At 44.2% G+C, this 22,040-nt stretch overlaps 1 protein-coding gene across 1 annotated transcript in view; it reads left to right on the top strand.

The window, feature by feature from the left end:
* Positions 1–18,401, top strand: part of GCLC (glutamate-cysteine ligase catalytic subunit) — a 47,764-nt gene extending 29,363 nt beyond the window's left edge. The window contains exons 4-16 of the mRNA XM_037054989.1: positions 781–894; positions 2,466–2,524; positions 2,622–2,755; positions 6,984–7,058; positions 7,533–7,649; positions 9,193–9,331; positions 9,784–9,896; positions 10,379–10,471; positions 10,750–10,854; positions 15,012–15,093; positions 15,188–15,291; positions 15,366–15,486; positions 16,787–18,401. Coding sequence (XP_036910884.1) covers positions 781–894; positions 2,466–2,524; positions 2,622–2,755; positions 6,984–7,058; positions 7,533–7,649; positions 9,193–9,331; positions 9,784–9,896; positions 10,379–10,471; positions 10,750–10,854; positions 15,012–15,093; positions 15,188–15,291; positions 15,366–15,486; positions 16,787–16,998 — 1,468 coding nt within the window. The 3' untranslated portion in view covers positions 16,999–18,401. The remainder of the gene's footprint in view (positions 1–780; positions 895–2,465; positions 2,525–2,621; positions 2,756–6,983; positions 7,059–7,532; positions 7,650–9,192; positions 9,332–9,783; positions 9,897–10,378; positions 10,472–10,749; positions 10,855–15,011; positions 15,094–15,187; positions 15,292–15,365; positions 15,487–16,786) is intronic.
* The last annotated feature ends 3,639 nt before the right edge of the window (positions 18,402–22,040 follow it).

Genomic DNA, 22,040 nt, shown 5'->3' with positions numbered 1-22,040 from the left:
AGTTTTGCTTCCACCAACTTGTTGTCTTCCCTCCCAGCACACTTAACAAAGATCTTAAAATTCTTAATTCTGAAGAACTGGTGGTATCTCTGCACTTAGGATTACATCCAGCACTTCCTTGTTCTGGGCTGGAATGAAAACTTCTTAGGTCAAGTAGATAATAGGGTTGGGTGTCAGGCTGCAGGGTGGATGAGGACACCTGTGGAGACAGTACTTAATCTTGCAGGATTCATGAGGTGACCTGCAGAGACAAAAAAACAGCAGACCCCTTTCCGATTCAGGCAGAACTTACTGGGAGGTTGGGGGCAGTGACAGTGTGCAGGGCTCAAAAGGTAAGGAGAGTTTATAGCTAGTGAAAGAGGAAACCTCAGAAGCTGGGGCGGGGGGGGGGGGGGGGGGGGGGGTGNGGGGGGGGGGGGGGGTGCGGCTGGAACTCCTGACAATTGACAGGACCAAGGGAAGGGACTTCTGTGCTGTGGGTGTGGTTGTTAAATGAGGAAGAGGTGGGTAGGGTGTGCTGTAGACAATGGGTGAATGGAAGTTCTCTGACAAGGCCAGTAAAAGGCTGGGATCACAAAAGAACATCTTGGTGAATAACAAAGTACAAAGGGGTGGTTGTAATGGAGCCCAGTATTTATAAGACATTTGTGTGCTTGACCCTCTGAAAAGGGGCCTAATACACACAAGTTATTTTAACAGGTGCGCAGGTGCAGTGATGGCCAGGCGTAATTAACCCTTGAAAAAAAATTCCTATCTATTCAGTTCCTAAATTTGTTGTAGATTAGGCTGCCCGGGGTTCACGCTGCCTGAGTTCAAACCCAATCCAGTTGAAGATGGAGCTTCCAAGTCCCTCTTCTTTCCTGATGAAGCCATCAACAAGCACCCCCGCTTCAGGTGAGTATGGCTTTGTGTTCCAACACAGGTGCCCCTCACTCAGATCCCTGCCTTCTCAGAGGGACCATGTTCCTGCACTGGCGTCCTCTGTGAGTGTTTGCCAATTTCTGGCTCCTTTTGTAATGGAGCAGAGAAGACAGCAGAAATGTGCACACACCCCCACCCTGTTGCCTGCTCAGTACCGCTGAGGCTGCCAGGTTGTTGCTCTGGTGCCGGGCTTGACTTGCCCGAGTCCGGCTCATCTTAAAATCGTTATCTTAGCCACTGCCCTCTCCTTTAGTGATCAGATTCTTTTCTAGGGAGATCCTAGTTCTGTACACACCTATTTTGGGGAGCTTTCTCTTAATTATTTCTACCTTTTTCTCCCTCTGTAAGTTACCACCAGTATATGTGATCTACTCATCCCACTCTACCTTGATAATAAGGTAAAATATGTACATATGCATGTAATAGGTACTCTCTACCTTCTGTTCTGTTCTCTTCTAGCTCTATTAGTTTGTAGTTTAATTCTTAGGTTTTAAGTTACTTCAGGGCCAACACCAGTCTGATCTTGGTTTTGTACCTTGAGTCTCACTCATCATCCTGAACCCAGGAGCCTGACCTAGACAAAGGGATGTTGGGACTTCAGTATTCATTTTTAAAGAGGCCTGCACACTTGCCATATGCAAAGCCTTGTGGGGAAGTCAAAGATTTATAGACATAGTTCCCAACTTCAAATGTTAGAGTGCACCAAGGGAAAAAACAGATAGATATTCGGCTGTAAAAAAAGATAGATTGTCACTGTGTTGAGAAGTGGTAGCACCAGGGGTACTCCATGGAGAAAGGGTGCTTCTGACCCTGGGGACCAGAGCAGCGTCATGGGAGAGGTGGTGCCTGAGCTGTGTCTACAGCAGCGCTGTCCAGTGGGATCACACTGTGCGCCCTTGTTGTTCAGTATTCTGGTGGCCACATTTAAAAAGTAAATAATGGAGACTTCCTTTTACTATTTGTAACCCTATATATCTAAAATATTATTTCAACTTGTAATCCCAATATTTCAAAAACTAAAAGCAAGAAATTTTTCTGTACTAAATTGTCAAAATCTAGTGTGTTTTAACCACACAGTGTATTCTGATAGGACTAGCCACATTGGCCCAGTAGTTTCCGGATAAGTAGTTTTCCAGTAGATCTAGCGGATAAGTATTAAAGCCTCAGGTTGGGGTGGGAGTAATGAGGCACTGGGGCCTGGGGAGAGCAAGTACTCAAGTTTGGTTTATGTGGGAAATGTCGGAAAGGTAGGGCGAGACCCAACCAGGGCAGACGGGAAACACTTGGCCTGGTGGGTCACAGGAGCTGGGAACGTGGGGACTGAGAGTGGCGTTCCCGAGTGAGCACCCAAGGAAGTGGCATTAAGGCAAAGCCTTCACTCAGAGATCCCTGAGTTTCATAATACACATAAATTACCTGTACAGGGGTCTTAGAAGTAGTTTGAAGGTGCGGGATTTCATTCTTTTACTAGTATATGATCAAATTTGCCTTTTACATAGTGGGTCTTTGGTGACCAATTTTATGACATTTGGTGTCTCTTTCAGCACCCTGACAAGAAATATCCGACACAGGAGGGGAGAAAAGGTTGTCATCAACGTACCAAGTAGGTCCACGGGGAGGTGGCAGCGGGAGAGGTCCCTGCTGCATGGGTGTTGAATCCTTGGGTCTCACCCTTTCCTTTTTATTTTTTTTTAATGCAGTATTTAAGGATAAGAACACGCCATCTCCATTTATAGAAACATTTCCTGAAGATGATGAGGCAGCAAAGGCCTCAAAGCCAGATCACATCTACATGGATGCCATGGGATTCGGGATGGGCAATTGCTGTCTTCAGGTATTGTTTCAAATGCTTAGCAAGGCAGTGCTCTCACCCATTTCTGGTTGTGAGTTCTCTACGTATTTGTGCTTCCCTTTTAACAGTCATTTCATCAAGTTAAAATGGTAGCTAATATGCCTTTCTGAAAACCAGTGAAATTATTTTAGTAAATTCACTGTAAGCTATCTCTTGACGGAATTTACAGAATCTACCATTCACTCCAAAGATAGGTAGTTTTTAATTAACTTAAAATGTGAAATAAATACTCTCAGGTCATTGCCTCCATTCTTTCTGAATTCCTGATTTGTGCTGCCATCTAGTGGCATAGTGGCAGTGCAGCTTTGAGGTTGTAACCAGGGCTCAAATCTCTCATTTTGGAAAATGAACTCTGATGGGTGTAATCCAAGGGCTCTTTGGACTTTAAATTTTTATATTCATGCAGAGCCATCTAGCAGTAGATGAAGAATGAATATTCAGCAGCCCCAGTTGGCTCTGCCCCTGGTTCTGGTACACAGGAGGCAGGAGGGGCTAATCAGAGCACAGGGCCCCGGGCAGTGCGGGTGCTCAGGGTCTAGCTCCCGGGGATTTGGGTAACTTCTTTCAGCTCTCCTGGCCTCAGCTTTCTCAGCAGTTGAAAGAAGGGTTTATATTAAGGCCCCTTCTAGGTCTGACTCCAAGCTAGTATTTATTTCATTGTTTTTATTAACAGAAGTATTTGTTTTAACCTTTAATTTGTTTAAAATCTCTTTAGAACAGGAGTTGAAAAGTAAAAAGTAAAAATTTTCAAGTTGAAAAATCAAATAAAATAGAGGCCTCCTGTTATCTTCCAAGGAGATTTTATCTAGTTCTAACTATTCGGCTGGTTAGAAGGGGGTCCTTGGAGCAGTACATAGCCTGGGCCCATGCAGGGCCCCCTTGCAGTGTTTGCGGTGGCCGGGAAACCCAGCATCCCCTCATCCCAGAGCAGCTGCAACGTAGACACACACCTTCTTGCACGTACTTCTAATGTGTTTATTTTTACAGCTGTGTGTAACCAAAATTGAATGCCATAGTCAGAGTTTTCCATGCGGAATGTGCATTGGTAACCAAGGCGAAGGATAAAATTTTGTCCTGACTTACGTAGGTAGTGTAAAATGTGTGGCTTACAAACAAACATAGGCCAGAAAGCTTCCTCACAAGTGTTTATACTTTGTGAAAAAGAGACCTTTGACTGTTAACTGATACCTGCTTTCCTGTCTTAGTTACAAGTATTTCCAAAGGGAACCAGTAAGTTGTAGAACTTACAGTGCACGGCTTTAAAAGTGTGTCGGTTCCATGGGGGTACCGCTCGCCTTTTTTTGGTTTAATATTAAACCAGGTGTGTTGCCACGGACATCATAGGTTTTCTCTTCCGAAGGGCTATTCTTTCCTTTGAAATCCTGCATTTAATAAAGAAATGTGTTCTAGTGGTAGGAGTTACCATTTTTATTGCTAGTTTTCCATCCAGTTTAAGCTTTGACATGGATTTAAGATTACGATTTTTTTCTCAGTGGCTCATCTAGCATCCCAGCTTCACTACTCAAAAAAGTCAGCATAGATAACGTGACGTGCGTGGCAAACGAGAGCCTCCAACAAATCAACACAGAAATCCTGCTCTGAAGCTCTTAAGTGGAACTCAAGAAACTGCTTATTACAGTAAAGCAGAAATAATAGTTTTAAAGTAATTTAAGATTAATGGGAGACTTACTTTACAAAACAAAAAGTCGTTTTAACCACGTTCAGATTCTGGACTCTGGGGGAGCTTTTCAGGAGTCACTTCACGAGCTCATGGCAGTAAGTCCATGCATGTTGTGAGAGGTCTCCCACCCTCAAGAAAACCATGTGCCCTCAGACTGGGTTCTAGATAATTTAGGTTTGTAACATCTGTTCTCCATACTTCCTCTCCCTCCCGCTGACCCCTGTCATCAGTCTCCCAGTGACATTGCTTCTCCTCTTCATGTACTTGAAGAGGATACCAGAAGCCAGCTGTTCATGTATTCACACCTTTTAAAGATGTTGGAACATGTTTTCCTCCCCTCACTAACACCGTTAACCGCCATGATGTCACATTCGGTTTGGTCATGACCGTGTTGCCTCTAGAATGAGGAGGAGCCTGGCAGTAAACAGATGTTAGTAAATCAATTTAGAACAAGTTCCTTCACTGTTGTGACTCCACTAAGAATTCCAGGTACTGATTTTCTGAAGCATGCTTTTCTAGAGTTGACTTTTTCGGGGTTTGTCTGTGGATTGTCTGATGCCCACTAGGCCAGCCCAGAGAGGCCAATCAAAAAACTGAGGAGAAAAGATGCTTATCATAGTATCTTCTTAAAGACAAAGTGAAACACACACTAAAAAACTCCAAGGTGTAGAGGTAAGAACTAAAAAAACTAGAGATGCATGTTCCAAAGAATTCAGCAGTCAAAACACTTGAACATTTAGTACTTGTAATATATTTGGCCTACAGGGCCACAGTTTTCAGTGTCTCAGCCATTATGTAAAACTACAACTTATCTTTGTCCCTGTGTTCTCGTTAGCATCCTCTGTCCTTCCAGACAATGTACTTACTCATTTCATAAATGTTTATTAAGCGCTAAGCAGAGTTAACACCAAGAGAGTCTGCTGTCAGACTCTGTTCTGCGCACTTTGGATCGAGAACTCAAGGCAACTAGATCTCCGATGTGCTGGAGCTTTTCGTGGTGGGTCACAGCAGATGAGTGTGTACATACTTTACTCGCCTCCCCATCTCCTCACTTCTTGTTTAACCCCCTACCCAGACACAAGCTGGTTTCTGAGTTCCACCTCTTTACAGAAACTACCCTTCTCATCATCAGTGACCTAATTGCCGATCCTTCTCGATCTTTACCTGTTTTAACCATGCATACTCCCATTCCTTGATGGCTATGACACAGCTCTCCTCCATGTCGAATTAATTGGTAATGGCTGGTTCATTGTGATACAAGAACTCGTCTAAGTGGGTGCCTTCTGTAGTTACCTCAGGGACATGAAATGCCAGCGTGATTGAGCAGGCGCACCGTGACTCTCCACAGTGGTTCTCAGCATTTAAAAAATGCAAAGCTGAGACCTGGCTAAAACTATTGGAACTAACATGCTGGGATTGTCACAGTAAACATGTTCACTCAGCTGTTACTTCAAGTATAAGCGCTTAAATCATTTCCTGCATCAACACTAAGTTCAAAGGGTCATCACTAAATAACGACAACAGAGGAAGTTAGAACCGTTCCCGACGTGCAGTCAGTGCAGATGTGCCAACACACCCCTGGTTTGTAACCCCGCTCCTCCGCTGGGCCCAGTGCTCCCCCCCCAAAGAAGGTAGGACTTTTTTCGTTTCTTTTTGGTAATTGTTTATGAAGTGTTTCTCCTAATTGTTCTGTGATCTTTTTCTCTGCCTAACCCTTGAACATACTACTCACCCACCTTGCACAGACTGTCTGCTCATCTGCCTGTCTGAGGACATCATCTGAGCCGACTCCCCAAATATCTCTCCAGCTCAGGTTTTTTTACTAGGCACCGGCCACTGGGGCCGGTAAAAAAAGTGGCCCTGGGGACCAGCCACTTACAGGGCCTCTTTGGCTTGTAACCCCATCTGTCTTGGTGCTTCTTCCTCTGTCTGTCCTGGGAACGCCCCAGCCAGCTTCCAAGTCACACCCTCACCGCCTGTTCCCCGTGGTAGAGCCTGCTGCTTTAATTCTGGTGTGCTCCACGTTGTCTTAGCTGGTGGCAGTGTTTGCACTGCTCTGCCCCCCTCCATTGCTGTCCTTCTAAAGCTGTTCCTCATACTGCTGCCAGTGAACTTGAAACCCATCCTTAGCATCTCCAAATTCCTTTTATACCAAAATGTATATAACCCCTCAGCCAACTAAAGTGAGTGGGAAGCCCTTGAAAGAAAGCTGAGTTCTTCAATAGAAGAGGAAATGCCTTACTTCATCATTTATCTGGTGTCTTGTTTTTCTTTCCTCACTTTGTAAAATCTTACTTAGCTTAGGAACACGGTCATTGAAATTAGTTGTGAACATGATTAAATGCCATCTTCTAGCAGAGTTCATCTAAGACCACTTTTAAACAAAACTCCTGTATGAAATGTTTCATTAGTGGAACGACCACTATATACCAGGTCCCCTCCTTTCCCGAGCCTTCTTCTCAGACTTGCACTCCTTGGGGGAGGCGGTTCATCAGTCTTTGTTGTTAATAACCTGCAATTCTTAAACAGGTAACGTTCCAAGCTTGCAGCATATCTGAGGCTAGATACCTCTATGACCAGTTGGCCACTATCTGCCCGATTGTCGTAAGTAGAAATCACATCTTACTTTAAATACTTCTTTGTATAAAATAAAGACTGCATGTGCAAAATTTGCTGAATGTGCTATTTAAGTCCAGTTAAGACTTCATTCAGAAATGAACTAACACAGACAGTAGTTAAAGAGCCAACGGACTAAGAGTCTAAGCTGTAGGCATTTACTGTTGCTAGTAAGATATTTATGTGTGAAAGTGTCAAGTTCGAGTGTAGCCATCTTCCCTCTCCCATCCTTCATGCCCTCACATTATAGAGAGGATGATTTAAATGGATCAGATCCAAGGGTTTGAGTCCCTTCTTGTGTATCTATTTCATTGTGAGAAACAGCCACAGATAATGTAGTAGAGCTCTCTCTGTATGGGTTGCATTACTGATTCTTCTTCAGGAGAGATAACTGCATGGAGCTTTTTTCAGCATGTACGTGACCCTTTGAACCTGCAGGTGCTGACTTCTGTTTGTTTTTAGATGGCTTTGAGTGCCGCGTCTCCTTTTTACCGAGGCTATGTGTCAGACATTGATTGTCGCTGGGGAGTGATTTCTGCATCTGTAGATGATAGAACTCGGGAGGAAAGAGGCCTGGAGGTGGGAATGATTTTCCTTAATAGCCTTTTTATATCAAGCAGGTAAAATGGAGTTATTGTAACTACTTGCAATTTTGAAGTTTCCCTTAACTTTTTGCCTTGAATAGGTTAGTCACATATGGGGTGATATTCATGGGTTATATACCTCTTTTTGTTTGTAGTCTTGGCTTTATATTGTTTGTTTTGGGTTGAATATGTGGGAAATGTGATTTGGTTTGAGTGGGGAATTAATTTCCATCATTTGTTGATATCTGTATTTGTTTGAAATTAATAGTGCAATTTTGTTTTTGTTTTTGTTTTTTTTTAACATTTTGGAAGTCGTTGCTGATGGCTGTTTTTACCAAAAGGCTTTATGGTGCTACAGGGGTGCTTTGTTTTTGATGCTTTCTGTTGTAGAAAGTGTACTGTGTCATCAAAGATTTTTTTTTTATCCCATATAAAAGGTTAGGTTTTGCCTAATAGTGGTTGGTTAGTGTTCTTGTTTGCATGTTAAACTGTGACCGTGTATTTCTCCAGCCAAGAATGTCCATCAGAACCACCTCTGGAGATCTTTAAAAATACAGACTCCCAGGCCCATCTTAGACCTACTAAGTATCTCCAGGACTAGAACTTTGACAGGTGTTTTAAAAGGAGCCCTTTAAATCAGAAAATAATTCTGATTTTCTCAACCACGACCATACAACTGCTGCTCTGGTCTTTATGTAATAGTTCACAAGTTGTTGAACACACTCTCTAAAAATAAATAAACTTTTTAAAAATTTATTTTGGCCTTGGTTGGTGTGGCTCAGTGGATTGTCAGCCTGCAAACCAAAAGATCACCAGTTTGGTTCCCAGTCAGGGCACATGGCGAGGTCCCCAGTAGGGGGTGCATGAGAGGCAACCACATTGATGCTTCTCTCCTTCTTTCTCCTTCCCTTCCCCTCTCTCTGAAAATAAATAAAGTTTTATTTTAAAGATTTATTTATTTTCAGAGAGAGGGGAAGGGAAAGAGAATGAGGAGAGAAACATGGATGTGTGAGAGATACATTAATTGCAAATGTAAAGGCCTCTCGTAAATGCCAGGCACTGGACCGGGAATTGAACTGGCTACTTTTCACCTTGTGGAATGACGCGCAACCAACTGAGCCACACCAGTCAGGGCAAAATCACAGAACTTTACAGGGAAAATCATTTTGATAACTGTGTTTTATATGACAAACTGTTTTCAGGGTTTTGTTTTTATTTTTTGCTGTCAATTTGGCATGTATTTCCCAACTTTAATAAGCATGAAGGTGATCTGCTTTAAAAAAGGAAAAAGTTAAATTATATTTAAATTATATCAGGGAAAATAGCTACTTAATTTGTCTCCAGGCTTTTTAAGTATGATTCTCCCTAACAATACTTTTCAATGTTAACTTTTCTTTCAGAGCCTTATGTTAAGTTTGGATGCTTTTGTATAATTAATATCTATATAAACATATGGCATTTTTAATATAATTATTTGGGGCATTAGTTTGTTTCCAGGTGATTTTATATGACATTCACTCACATGTTTTTAATTTTAGCCACTGAAGAACAATAAGTATCGGATTAGTAAATCCCGGTATGATTCAATAGACAGTTATTTATCTGAGTGTGGCGAGAAATACAATGACATTGACTTGACAATAGATAAAGAAATCTACAAACAGCTATTGCAGGAAGGTGAGCATCCGTGCCTTTTTTCCTAGATTTTTATTGTATACCTTTGGTTCTTCAAAGCTCTTTAAACTTTTTTTGCTGACTCCTGGTCTCATTTCTGTTTTTAGTGTGAAGTCTCTAACTTTTCTTAGGAGGCTGCTTGTTCCTAAAGTTTCAAGTTCCAAACACTTGTGAGATCTTCTTGACTTTTAGCAAAAGGAGCTTGCTTTGGAGGTCCTCTCTAGGTCGGCCTCAGTGCCCCAGCAGGCATTGTGTAAGCAGTGAGTGAAACTCGGCACTTCCCCGCCCGGAGGATGAAGTCCTTCGCATCAGGAGAACTCGGAACAAACCAGCCGTTGCCTGAGCTTCTAGATGCCCTCCCTTCGGACTTCCTGAGCTGTCCTGTCTTCTTACGGAACTTAGGAAACAGTGAGTCATGAGCTTTGAAGTGAGCCCAGTGTGACTTCTCTTTGCAGGCATTGATCGTCTCCTGGCCCAGCATGTCGCTCATCTCTTTATTAGAGACCCGCTGACTCTGTTTGAAGAGAAAATACACCTGGATGATGCCAACGAGTCTGACCATTTTGAGGTATTTCCTGTTATAAATGTGTTTTTATTTCAATAACCAAGATGGAGGCAGTTTTCTGTACCTTAGTGACAGTAGAAATCTCATACGCCTTACATTACCCAGTGCAGTAAAGAACTAAGAAAAATTTTAAATCAGTTTAAAGTGCTTTTATTATGATTCTTACAGGTTATATTTCTGATTCTCAATTTCCTGTTCAGTATTTTCTCTTTTTTGCATAATGGTGAAACATTCAAACATGCTGCGTAAAAATGACCCCATCAGTCACTTCAGTGCTGCCAACACCACCCAGCTTTGGTTGAGCACTTGCTGCTGGTTTTCCTAGCAGGTCACACCCCAAGAAAATCTTAAATTGTACCTTTTATAACTAAATTGAAGAGTATTAGGTGCGGACAGTGAACAATCTTCCCTCATTAAAGATGAAATCATCTTAATTTCTTTGGACCTGTGGAAAGGTGGTTTTATTCTCTGCCTTTTTATTATAGAATATTCAGTCCACAAATTGGCAGACGATGAGATTTAAGCCTCCTCCTCCAAACTCAGATATTGGATGGAGAGTAGAATTCCGGCCCATGGAGGTAAGGCACGCCACAGCTGTAACTAATTCACGTACACCTGTCTTCTGACTGCCCACCACCCTCTGGTGCTCTTATCAGAGGCTCTTAAATGAATCGGAAGGCCATGCAAATCAAGTGTGTGCTAAGGAGGTCCGTAAAAGCTAAGGAGGATCGATTTCTGAGAGTAGATTGTGGGCCGATGGGGAGTTGGGGAGTGATGGGGTCCCAGGAGGGCTTTGTCAGGGAACAGTGTGTTTGTGTGGTTGGTCTGTAACCCTTCTGGGCTCCCGCTTGTCCAGGTTCAGTTAACAGACTTCGAGAACTCTGCGTATGTGGTGTTTGTGGTGCTGCTTACTAGAGTGATCCTTTCGTACAAACTGGATTTTCTCATTCCACTGTCAAAGGTAAGGTATTGCAGTACAGTGATGGTTCCAGATTTGTGTAGATTATTCTGTTGTTCATATATTTATATATATATTTTTTAAATCTGAACTCATTTAGAATTGTTCACTCTTTAGAATAAAATGTTTCTCCCTTCATCCTATCTTTTTTTCCTTTTAAATCTAATTTTATGCTGTAGATTTTGGTACTACAATACATTGGTGGAGACTCCTGAAAAGGAAAATGCTAATAGTACTTCTTACTCAGCCTGTTTGAAAGATGGTGGCTGGAGGGAGTCCCACAAACTGATTTCATTCTCCCCTAAATCTCATTTTGGTTATGGTATAAAAATTAGGATGGGAAAAGAAAGAGTGCAGGGAACAGTCACCTCAGTGGAACCAAACTGGAGATGCTTCTGGAGAGTGTAGGTGGCCCTGGACTATCAGAAAAACAAATCAGAGTAAATCAGCCCCAGCCCAAGGAGCTTGTGGAAGCAGTTTCCCAGCAGAGCCTTGGAACAGGCAGCAGATAGAGGGAGGCCTTCGGTTCATGTGCAGTGGGTGTCTCGGCACAGAGAGTGGCTGGGAGAGGCTGGGAGAGGCTGGCAGGCAGAGTGAGAGGCTTGCTAAGGTGTTAGCGCAGAGAAGGAAGTGTAGAGTTGCCCTGCCACAGCCAGTGTGGAGGGAGGAAGAGGACTGCCTGGCCCGGCGTCTGCTCCTCCTCCCTCCTCTTCCCCTCCTCCTCCCTCCCCCCTCCTCCCTCTGGAGGGTGCTCCAGCCTGCACCTGTCCCACCCATACACCTGAAGGAAGTCTGGCAGTCAGCATGTCCCTGTGTGCTCTTCACATCCAGGCCAAAGGTGACCATAGGATCATGTGGGCCCACATTGCTCACGGGGGTGTTCCTGTTGGGGAGAGAAACCCGTCTGAGACAGTCTGTGAAAGCTACCAGTCTAAACTTTTGTTTACAAATATGAATAGTCAGATGTCTGAAAGTCAGTAGAAAACTAAGAACTTTTAACAGCCCTGAAGAGAAGGGCCCACGTTGGCTGTCGAGTATATTATCCTTAATGAAACGTGGTTAATTCAAGAAACTGGAAAGAACTCCTAAAGAAATTCTGACTAGTGCCCTAGAAGAAGTTCTAGAGAAGGGTCACATCCGTGCGGACCACAGAGCATTCTGAGGGCGGTTGTCGGAAACAACACGGCAGCCACCCGTTAAACGCAGTCCGTGCACCGGCAAGTAGGGCAGGTGTTAGTGAAGATCAAAGTCAGTCATTTAGGAAAGCAACTTGAGATTCATCCCAGCAGATGGCAAAGAAATGAAAGGGAAGAACAAACATGGAGAATCACTCTGGAAATTCAGTGTCTGCATAATAATTTAGAAGAAAAGAATGGTCAACATGAAAGAAATGTGAGATACAATAGTCATAGAAATAAGACAGTTATTTTCCCTGCTTACAGGGAAACTAAAGGCCCATTAAGGTTGAGACAGAAATATTTAAAGAAGAATCCAAACCTAGAACTTTCTGAATCTCAAAGGAAAAAAATCAGCTGTCTAGATAGGAGAGAAAATTAGGGTAGCTGTCAAGAGGGGGGGGGGAATCAGTTGATATCACTTCTCATCTGAAACATAAATACTAAAAGAGATTGAGAAAAGTCTTCAGAATCCTAAGGGATTAAGAATTTCAACCATTGAATTTCCTTCCAAGACTAATTATTCTTTAAATCTCAGGCTATTCTAACAAAACCTAATAGATCATTAGGGCTAAAAGTATGCTAGAGGTCTTACCTAGTGAAGGGATAGCAAAGGAGAGGGATAGTAGATACTCTTTAATGCTTGGCATTTCGAAGGAATTTTAAAACTACTTGTTTAGAAATATAAGAACAATTATAAATAGTATAGAAGTAGGATTTACTACTTTTAACCTGCTAGCTAAAAGGGGTGCGCAAAGAACCAAGAAACCTCCCAGTCTGTAGAGGGGTGTGGGGTCAGGGACGTGGTAAGACAGTGTAGCCCCGAGAACATAAAATGCTCACAAAAGGGAAGAAGACAGTGAATCTGAATACTCTACTAAAAAGCTAAAAGACATTGCTATAAAATGGCCACATGATGGCATATGTTGTTTGCATATGACAGACAGAAAATAAGGATAAATGTGGGAAATAGAGATCTACATGGTGACCTTTAAAAAGATAGAATGACACATCAGAAACAGAAAACAAAATGTGAGATCGAAAGTATTCAACAAGATAGAGACAGCGATTTTCTGAGCTTTTCCAAGATGTTAGGCTTGTGATTCTTTTTATACTGTAAAGTGTCCACATTTCTGAGAAGCAGAAGCAGCGTTGAAAAGCACCATATTGTGGGAAGTAAGACACGGCTTTGGTGTGAGCAGTAACCTGATAAGTCACTGTGCTCCTCCTTACTAGCTTCTTCCCCGGGCAGGTTCCTTATCCTGTCAGCGCCCAGGTCTGCAAGTGTAGGATCGGGCGAGTGGGGGCTGGAAGCTGGGCGGGAGTTAAGGAGGTCCGTCGCTGGGCAGAGTGGTGCCTCGAGTGCTACTCGGTACCTGGCAGGTCCCCTACAGAAGGAGAAAGGCTGCGGGGAGGTGAAACGACACAGTTACTGAGCCGCACAACCTCCGTCACAGGTCTCATACAGTTGTACTTCGTTTATTCAGATGCCCCAAGTCAGGTTTACAAAAATTAATCACGGAAAATCTTTACTTCTGGAAAGTACATTCCCACCCAAATTGAACAACAAGATGTTGAGAAATTTAGCTGTTGGAAATTTTACATGTTTTTCCTAATAGGTTTCACATTAAGTGAAAACTAGAATTACAGATTGTATAGGAAAGTGGATGGCAAGGAGGTGCTGGCAGAGCTAGTCTGAGGGGAAAATTATACTGTTCTATGCTTTAAAGAAAGGTAGAAAAGTAAACAAACCTACGCAGTCAAAGTGAGGATGTAAAGAGCGATAGGAAAATACGCTTTGAAGAAGGAATTCACAAAGGCAGAAATTAAAATAGAACCAGTGATCTTAAGAACTTTTGTTAGAACTAAAGAAAAATTATTAGAAATGAAAACATTCATAACCATGGTGGAATTTTAGACTATTTGAATATGCACCTCGAACTACCTGGATTATTCAGGTTATATGTGTCTTAAAAAAAATTTAAAAAAAACAACAGTCCTGGCCCTGTGGCTCAGTAGGCTGGGACATTGTCCTGTACACCAATGGTTCTGGATTTGATTCCCAGTCAGAGCAGGGTATATACCTAGGTTGCAGGTTCAAACCCCAGTCAGGGTGCCTGTGGGCAGCAACTGATCATGTTTCTCTTTCTGTCCCCACACTCGCCTTTCTCTAAAATCAGCATATTCTCGGGTGAGGTATAAACACACACACACAGACAACAACAGCAATAGGAGTTAGTGAGGATGGTAAAGAGGCTAAGTAAGCAAACCCTTTATACTGCCCGTGCTAGTTCATTGTGACCTTCTACCTTGTGTCTTTTATATATTGAGATTCAAGATTTCATTATAGGAAATAAGGGACTCTAAGAAGTTTTAAAAGTTCTACTTTGTGGGTCTTAAAAAGTCATTGGAGAAATGGAGAATTCACAAATGAAGAGTTTTTGGCCTCATGAACTAGTTGATGTGGCAAATGCCGCCAGGTGGGCAAACAGTATCAGCAGCTCTCCGCCCCTGCAGGGCCAGCCTGTCTCCATCTGACAGCAGAGTGAGGCAGCAAAGCTTCGGGGCAGGGAGGGCAGAGCGTGGAACTGGGGGTCAGGAGGACTGAGCTCTCTGCCTTTCCTTGCCTGTTGTGTACGGGGAACCAGCCACCGTACACAACAGGTTTCTCAAGAAACCTGCCCTCAAGACAGGTGCTTCCTAAGCTTTCTCACAAAGGTGCTTTGGTGCAGGCAGCCCAGTGATACAGGGTTTTGTTTCTAGGCTTCTCTCAGAACTTCCCAGTGTTAGAGAAAAACACATACCAACTTGCAGTTGAGTGGCACAGGCCCCACATAAAAGTAGAAAGTCTGTTCTTCTGACCAGAGAGCACTGGCAGGGCGAGGAATTCTGAGGGGGGCGAGTCCAGGTTGCAGAGATGAGGAAGGCACGGCCTCCGTTCGGTCACGGGGTCCCGACTTAGCCATGACTGGCTTTCTCCCTCAGGTTGATGAAAACATGAAAGTAGCCCAGAGACGAGATGCTGTTCGGCAGGGAATGTTCTATTTCAGGAAGGATATTTGCAAAGGTACGTTCTCTAGGATTTCTCGGGTCCCTTTAGGCTACGCCAGGCCCCTAAAGCTTCTCTCTCCACCACTCCCTCCTCCCCCCGGCCCTCGCAGGTGGCAACGCTGTGGTGGATGGCTGTGGCAGGGCCCAGAACAGCCCGGAGCTGGCCACAGAGGAGTACACCCTGATGAGCATCGACACCATCATCAACGGGAAGGTAGGCGTCCCGTGAGCGCCCCTCACCGCGACACCCACGGGCGAGGGGCTGATGGCACGTCCTTCTGCTTGTAGGAAGGCGTGTTTCCTGGGCTGATCCCGATTCTGAACTCCTACCTTGAAAACATGGAGGTGGATGTGGACACCAGATGCAGTATTCTGAACTACCTAAAGCTGATTAAGAAGAGAGCATCTGGTATGGTATCCTTTGCTTTCTCTTCTTTCTTAAAAAAAAAATTATCTCAATGTAGGCAGAACCTCGCAGTCTTACAGTACTGTTTCTTAAAGTGGTCCTTCAGAAGGTGCATTTATCAGCACATGCCTTTTCACAGTTTACATCTCTGCAATTGGAAATACTTTATAACATTTGACAGTCACAGCTTAATTAGCAGTACTTTCTTTTTTAATACTAGTTCATAAAACAGACCCATCTTTAAGTTGGTTGCATTGTAGACAATGCCACACAGAATGTAGAGGGCCTCTTTGTCACTGAAGTCTGGCCGGGTGCGCTCTGTACCATGGGCTCCTCTCACAGGGCTCAGTGACTTCGTAGGCTAAATGAGCAACAGAGCGAGGGCGTCTGGGTCGTCAGCCTGCGTGCGTACAGTGAGTGCTCCCGGCAGCTCCCCTTGCAGCTGTGAGGAGCTCGCATTGGCCAGGCCTACGGGAGAGTCAGCTGTGAGAAGAGCAACGATGATGGCGGTTGTGGCATCTGATTTCACTTGAGCCTTCTCTAAACCTTCTGCAGTCACAAAGGACATAGCCNCAATGCCACACAGAATGTAGAGGGCCTCTTTGTCACTGAAGTCTGGCCGGGTGCGCTCTGTACCATGGGCTCCTCTCACAGGGCTCAGTGACTTCGTAGGCTAAATGAGCAACAGAGCGAGGGCGTCTGGGTCGTCAGCCTGCGTGCGTACAGTGAGTGCTCCCGGCAGCTCCCCTTGCAGCTGTGAGGAGCTCTCATTGGCCAGGCCTACGGGAGAGTCAGCTGTGAGAAGAGCAACGATGATGGCGGTTGTGGCATCTGATTTCACTTGAGCCTTCTCTAAACCTTCTGTAGTCACAAAGGACATAGCCCCAAATGGCACACCTGCCAGTTTCTCTCGTGATCCACTCTGCTCACTAGTTATTCCTCTACGTGTTTGACCAAAGATCACACTGGAAAACTTGACCTACCGTCCTGAGATAGTCTCATGGCACCAACCAGCATATATGGTCTTAGCCCTCTGGCTAGATGGGAGGACCCATGTCCTGGCACACGAGTTGGCTCCCATTTCTCACCAGTGAGCAGGGTCAGTTGTTGGGTAGCATCTAACAGGTAGCAATGGGGTGCCTGCCTGCACCCTGAAATTCTTCCCCTGCCATCTGGCTACACCAAAAGGTCAAACCAATTTTTCTTCAGGATTGTGTTTTTCCTGGCCACTAAATAAATGTCAACTTATTTTTTTAAAGCTCTCCTATTAACTTAAAGTGTTTTTAATTTTTTTTTTTTTCAGGAGAACTAATGACAGTCGCCAGGTGGATGAGGGAGTTTATCACAAACCATCCTGACTACAAGCAAGACAGTGTAATAACTGATAAAATGAACTACAGCCTTATCTTAAAGTGTAACCAAATTGCAAATGAATCATGTGAGTGCCCAGAGTTACTTGGACCAGCATTTAGGAAAGTGAAATACAGCGGAAGTAAAACTGACTCTTCCAACTAGACATTTGCAGAGGGAAACGCGAGGCCATTTCTTTGAAGAACTGACTGCGGTCCCCTCGGCCAGCGTGTGGTGTGGGAATCGGGGCACAGGCCGGTGCTGTGTCTGGGCCCATCAGCCACAGTGGGTTTAGAGGCTTCCGTCAGTAGGCGAGTCTAGAGTTTATACAGCGAACATGTACATAGTAAAGTATTTTTATGACTAACTGTATTTTATTAACATATCTGAGGTCATTGTGCGCTGTACCTTGTTGAAATCTCCCTCTGAAGCAGCCGCTGTCCGAGCAGTTCCGTGAATGTGATGTTCGAGTAACCGTACTGTGCCTGCATGCCAGATTCACGGTGTTCGCTGTAGATTTTGTTAAAGACTTCACCCGGGGCCTGATTCGCTGGAATTTATTATTTCACTTTAAAAACAGTTCGTCTTGTTAAATTTTTTTTTGAGTCCTTGCCTTTGCTTTGCACGCAGAATCACTTTGAATCCATTGAAGGACTTCAGTGGTAACTTAACCCTGGATTTCTGGCACCTTCTCGGTTTCCACTGTGATTGGAATAGCCAACCACTTCCCTTCCCTGCTCCAAGCTTTCCCCACCATTGAAGTGACGCCTGTTAGGAAAGATACTTCTGTCTTTATTTGACATGTTCGATTCAGGCGTTGAGTGTATAGAGAACTCTGTAGGAAGGCCGGAAGGAACCTGTTACCCTGAGTTCACAGGTAGTGATTATGGGGGTGATTCTGTTGCTAAGGTGTGGGGGACATTCCTCTTCTGCATGATCCACAGAGTATTGTCAGAAACAGCACCAGGCCGTCTGCTGCGGCCATGTCTCTTCTGGTTGCTGCCGTGTGTTTCAGTTTGCAAATCAAGGGCAGCCGCTGAAGTGTCTGTTTTGTTACTTTTTTTAGTTTCCAGTAAGCATATCGACAATCTAGACATTACCTGGAAGATATTCTACGTGCTGCTTATTACCTTGTCTATGAAACTCATAAATAAATCATGATATGCACTAAGTTTGTGAATCAGGGCCCTGAATGTTTGAGTGTAAATAATTTAAATTTCACATAATTGTTATTAGAGCATTTCGTTGAAGGGTTTTTTCCCAATTAGTTCAAAGTCTTATCTGCTTCAGAAATAACTATGTATCATAGATTATGTAAACCTTAACAGGCATCAATATTTAAACTATAATGCTAATTTTAACAGATTGTGTTAAAGCTGCTTCCGCTAAACCTATTTATGTATAAATACTAGGGTCTAGGCTATATTTCTTACTTGCATTTTGGAGGATTAAAGAATGCCTGTTTTTTCATTTCAATTTGCTTGTAAATCAGGTTGTAAAAAGGAAGATAAACTACAGTGTTTGTCAATGAAGAAATAAACGAACGGAATTAGCAGTCTGAAAACTTTCAAGTTTGTGTGTGGTGGGATTCGTTTTTTTAATTAGTTCAGATGTTCTGTGAAAATATCTTTTTCATTGTGATCCTCAGATGTTTTTAGAATAATGACAAAAACAGATGCTTCATTGTTACAGAACAAGGGACCAATTGTTGGCCCACCCAGGGATGCCAAAAACTTACAGAACAGATACCCATACACAGGGCCAAGGGCAAGGCCAAGGGGGACACGATATACTATTATCGAAAGGACCCCCCCCCCACCAGGTTCATTATGTCTGCTGCCAGATAGGAAAGACATCTCAATGCCAGAGATTTGTGAAAAGAGAAGGAAATGCTTATTTAATGCTATACAGACTTAAAATGGTGGCCTAACGTCTTCATTAAAATATCAAAGTCCTTTTTGGATACCCTCATACACCCACAGTGCCTCCTTCTCCCCCTGCCCTAATTCGGGGTACTGTATCTCAGGAAAAGAAGCACATGTCTGTGTTTCAGGCTGATGGCAACCTCAGCTGTGTCGCTGTCCAGGCAGGATCTCTAATTACTCCAAAGCCATATGGCACCTTCTCATGGTCTGCTGGCAAGAGTTTTTTGTACCCGTTTTTCCAGGCAAAGTCTCTCCTGCTTCTCAGGCCACGTAGCCAAGGGGAGCACCCCAAAGCTGCATAGTCCTCTTCTACCAAAGTTGCAGGGGTCCCAACTCTGGCAAAGCTGAGTGGATCTCTCCCTCTCACGTGGCTGCAGGGGTCCCTGCTCTGCCAGAAGCGTGGCTTTTCCTACACTCCCACAGCCACGTGGTCCTCTCCCCTACCAAAGCTATGGGTGGCTCTCTCCAATTGCTGCTGAGTCTGGGTTTAAATTCTCCCACCAGTCCTCCTCTGCAGCCCCATTTCTGACTCCTCCCACAATCGGCTACACTTGCCACCACTCCCGTGTCCTCCCAGTTTGCCTGGGCTGCTATTGTGAGTCTAGGCAGGTGTGGCCCCATGGCGTGGAGCCAATCCTGTCCAAGCTCTCACGCAGGTGCTGTAACAGGGGACCTGCCCCCAGTTACATCTTGAGGGGAAGTCCCTTCTATCCCCCTGGCTCAGAGCATGGCCACAGCTGTTTAACATATCTATGGAGCCAGTTAAAGGCTATAGATATGTTAAATGACCATGCGTGGGTTAGCTGCAAGGCTGTGGCTGTACAAAACAGCCCTGCATGTTCCTGCTCCATGTGTCCCTCCCCCTAACTCACACCTGGGGAGGGGGAGAAGGGGTGAGGACATCTTATATGTCTCTCCAATATTTCCTAGACACTTTGAGTTCTGGACCCCATTCCAAATCACTTTTGGGGGCCCGCCCCTTGGCTGCACCCTGCATCATCGTCTCCTCTACTACCTCTCTGCCCCTGTAGAGAGGAAGGGACTTGATGTTCCCCTGAAGTGACCACTGGGACACTGGAAGTGAATTTTTTTTTTTTTTTTTGCTCCAAACTGCTGCCTATCGGAGCCAGTGGCCACCCAGGGAACGCTGATCAACCCGGGTGCCATTGCACACTTCATCCAAGCTGGCGGCACTTAGTTCAGAGTCAGCAAGTCCGGCAAGAGAGCTGTTTTCAACCCCTGGTTTTGCATCCACATCCTTTTCTCACCCCTGAGTTCTGTACTAATGCTCCTCCTGGGGCCAGTCTACCTTTCTCAGAGCTGTAACTTTACCTGAATGATCCCTGGGCCCTGCTTGTCAGGCTAATCTGCATACAAATGTCTTGGGAGTCTCATTCGCGTGCACATTCTGGCTCAGTTGGCCTGGGGTGGTGCCCACATCTCTGCGTTTCTAATCAGCTCCCGGGTCATGTTCCCGCTGCTTGTCCCCAGTCCACACCCAGTGACGGGGACTGGATCACTTTCCCTGTCCAAGTTTTAGACACACCAGTTGTACATCTCAGGTGATACTTGCTTTTCATTTAATGGGGTGTATCTAGATTTTTCTGCTAGAAACCAGGGAATAAATAGTACTCTGTCTCCAAGACAAGAGAGTGAATTCCGCCTTTCTTGAGCTTTATCACCTGAACACAGCTGGAGGACTCAGTCTGAGGAACAGAGCTGGAAACACTAGGATAAATTAATGGGCTCCCTCCTCGGTGGCCCGGCAAAGACTCTTAGACCCTCAGAATAAACTTAACCCACTGTAGTTCTAACCCGAAGCCTAGTTTCCTGCCCATCAGTTTCTCCTGCGTCAATGAGAGGTTTCTTCCTGGCGGCAGGATGCCTGTGCCCCTCCCTTTTGCTCCTCCCTGAAGCTATTTGTGAGCCTCTCCCTTCAGAAACTGAGGGAGCTCGCCTTGGCCACGCCCATCTAAATGGCCACCTGATGAGAAGTTAACCAAGTGCAATGTGGAAATCCAGGATGTGGTGTGGGTTAGGCTATACTTGAGGAGCTGAAGGTAGATTTCTGGGCGCCTGAAACCTTGCAGAGAGAAGGTGAGAAGTATCCTTCAGGCAGCTGGCAGTGCTTAACTTGGGGGAAGGAACCACAGAAAGTGAGCCTTTTGATGCCAGGCCTTTCAAAGTTCTGGATAGATAAGGGACCGTTCTCAGAACTAAGTAGGCTGCTTAATTGCAAGGTTGTTAGAGGTGCTGCTAATACACTTTTTATTTAGGTTGTTTCTCTCCACTTTCCCTGAAGATAAGCCTCTGAGTTCTGCCAGCTGCTCTCTCCTCTCCATTATGCTTTCGTATAAATATTTAACATTCTCTGAACATACATGCCAAGTGATACTTAGAAAAGTGTAAATTAGAAGGGAGCTGATGAGGTCTGGACTAGAAGTGAAACCTGGATGGGCGGCCTTGGCTGACAAAGATACACTTTTTAGCCCATGCAGTTTCTTGTTAGGTGGAACTGAAATAGACCGGATAATCCCTAAAGCCCCCTTCACTCTTAACATTCTGTGACATGAAACATTACAAAGCTAAGTATGAAAGACACACTAAGAAAGAACAATGGTGCCACCAACGTTGTTCTTATTTCAAATTAATTGCAAAGCTATAACAATCAAAATAGTGTGGTATTGGCTTAAAAATAGATGCACAGACCTGAAGCACAGAATACAGAGCCTGAGAATAAACCCATGCTTATGTGGTGAATTTATGACAAGCCAAGAATATAATCTCTTCAATAAATGCCGTTGGGGAACCTGAGCCACTATCATAACCATCCACGAAAATTAACTCCATGTGGGTTAAAGACTTGAAAATCAAGACCTGAGACCATAAAACTTCTAGAAGAAAATACAGGTGGTAAGCTCTTTGATGCTGGTCTGGTGGTGATTTATTTTAAACCTGACACCAAAAGTGAAAAACAGGCAGGACTATACTAAACTAAAAAGTGTTCTGCACAGCCAGAGAAACCATCCACAAAATGAAAGGCAACCTACTGAATAGGAGAAAATATTACCAGTCATATATCTGAGAAGGGGTCAATCTCCAAATTATATAAATAACTCATACAATTCGATACCAAAACCCCCAAAAACCTCCCAAGCAATTCTATCTAAAAATAGGTCTGCAAAAAGAAAAAAACCTCATACACACAGACAACAGTTTGGTGATTGTGGGGGATGGGGATGGATGGAGGTGGAAGAGGGTATAAGGGGGATAGTGTAATGG

The sequence above is a fragment of the Sturnira hondurensis genome, unplaced genomic scaffold (genome assembly GCF_014824575.4).
Source record: "Sturnira hondurensis isolate 20B ecotype Veracruz unplaced genomic scaffold, ASM1482457v3 Scaffold0000880, whole genome shotgun sequence".
NCBI classification, from domain to species: domain Eukaryota; kingdom Metazoa; phylum Chordata; class Mammalia; order Chiroptera; family Phyllostomidae; genus Sturnira; species Sturnira hondurensis.
Note: the sequence above shows the minus strand (reverse complement) of the source record. Positions and strands in the feature narration are given on the sequence as shown.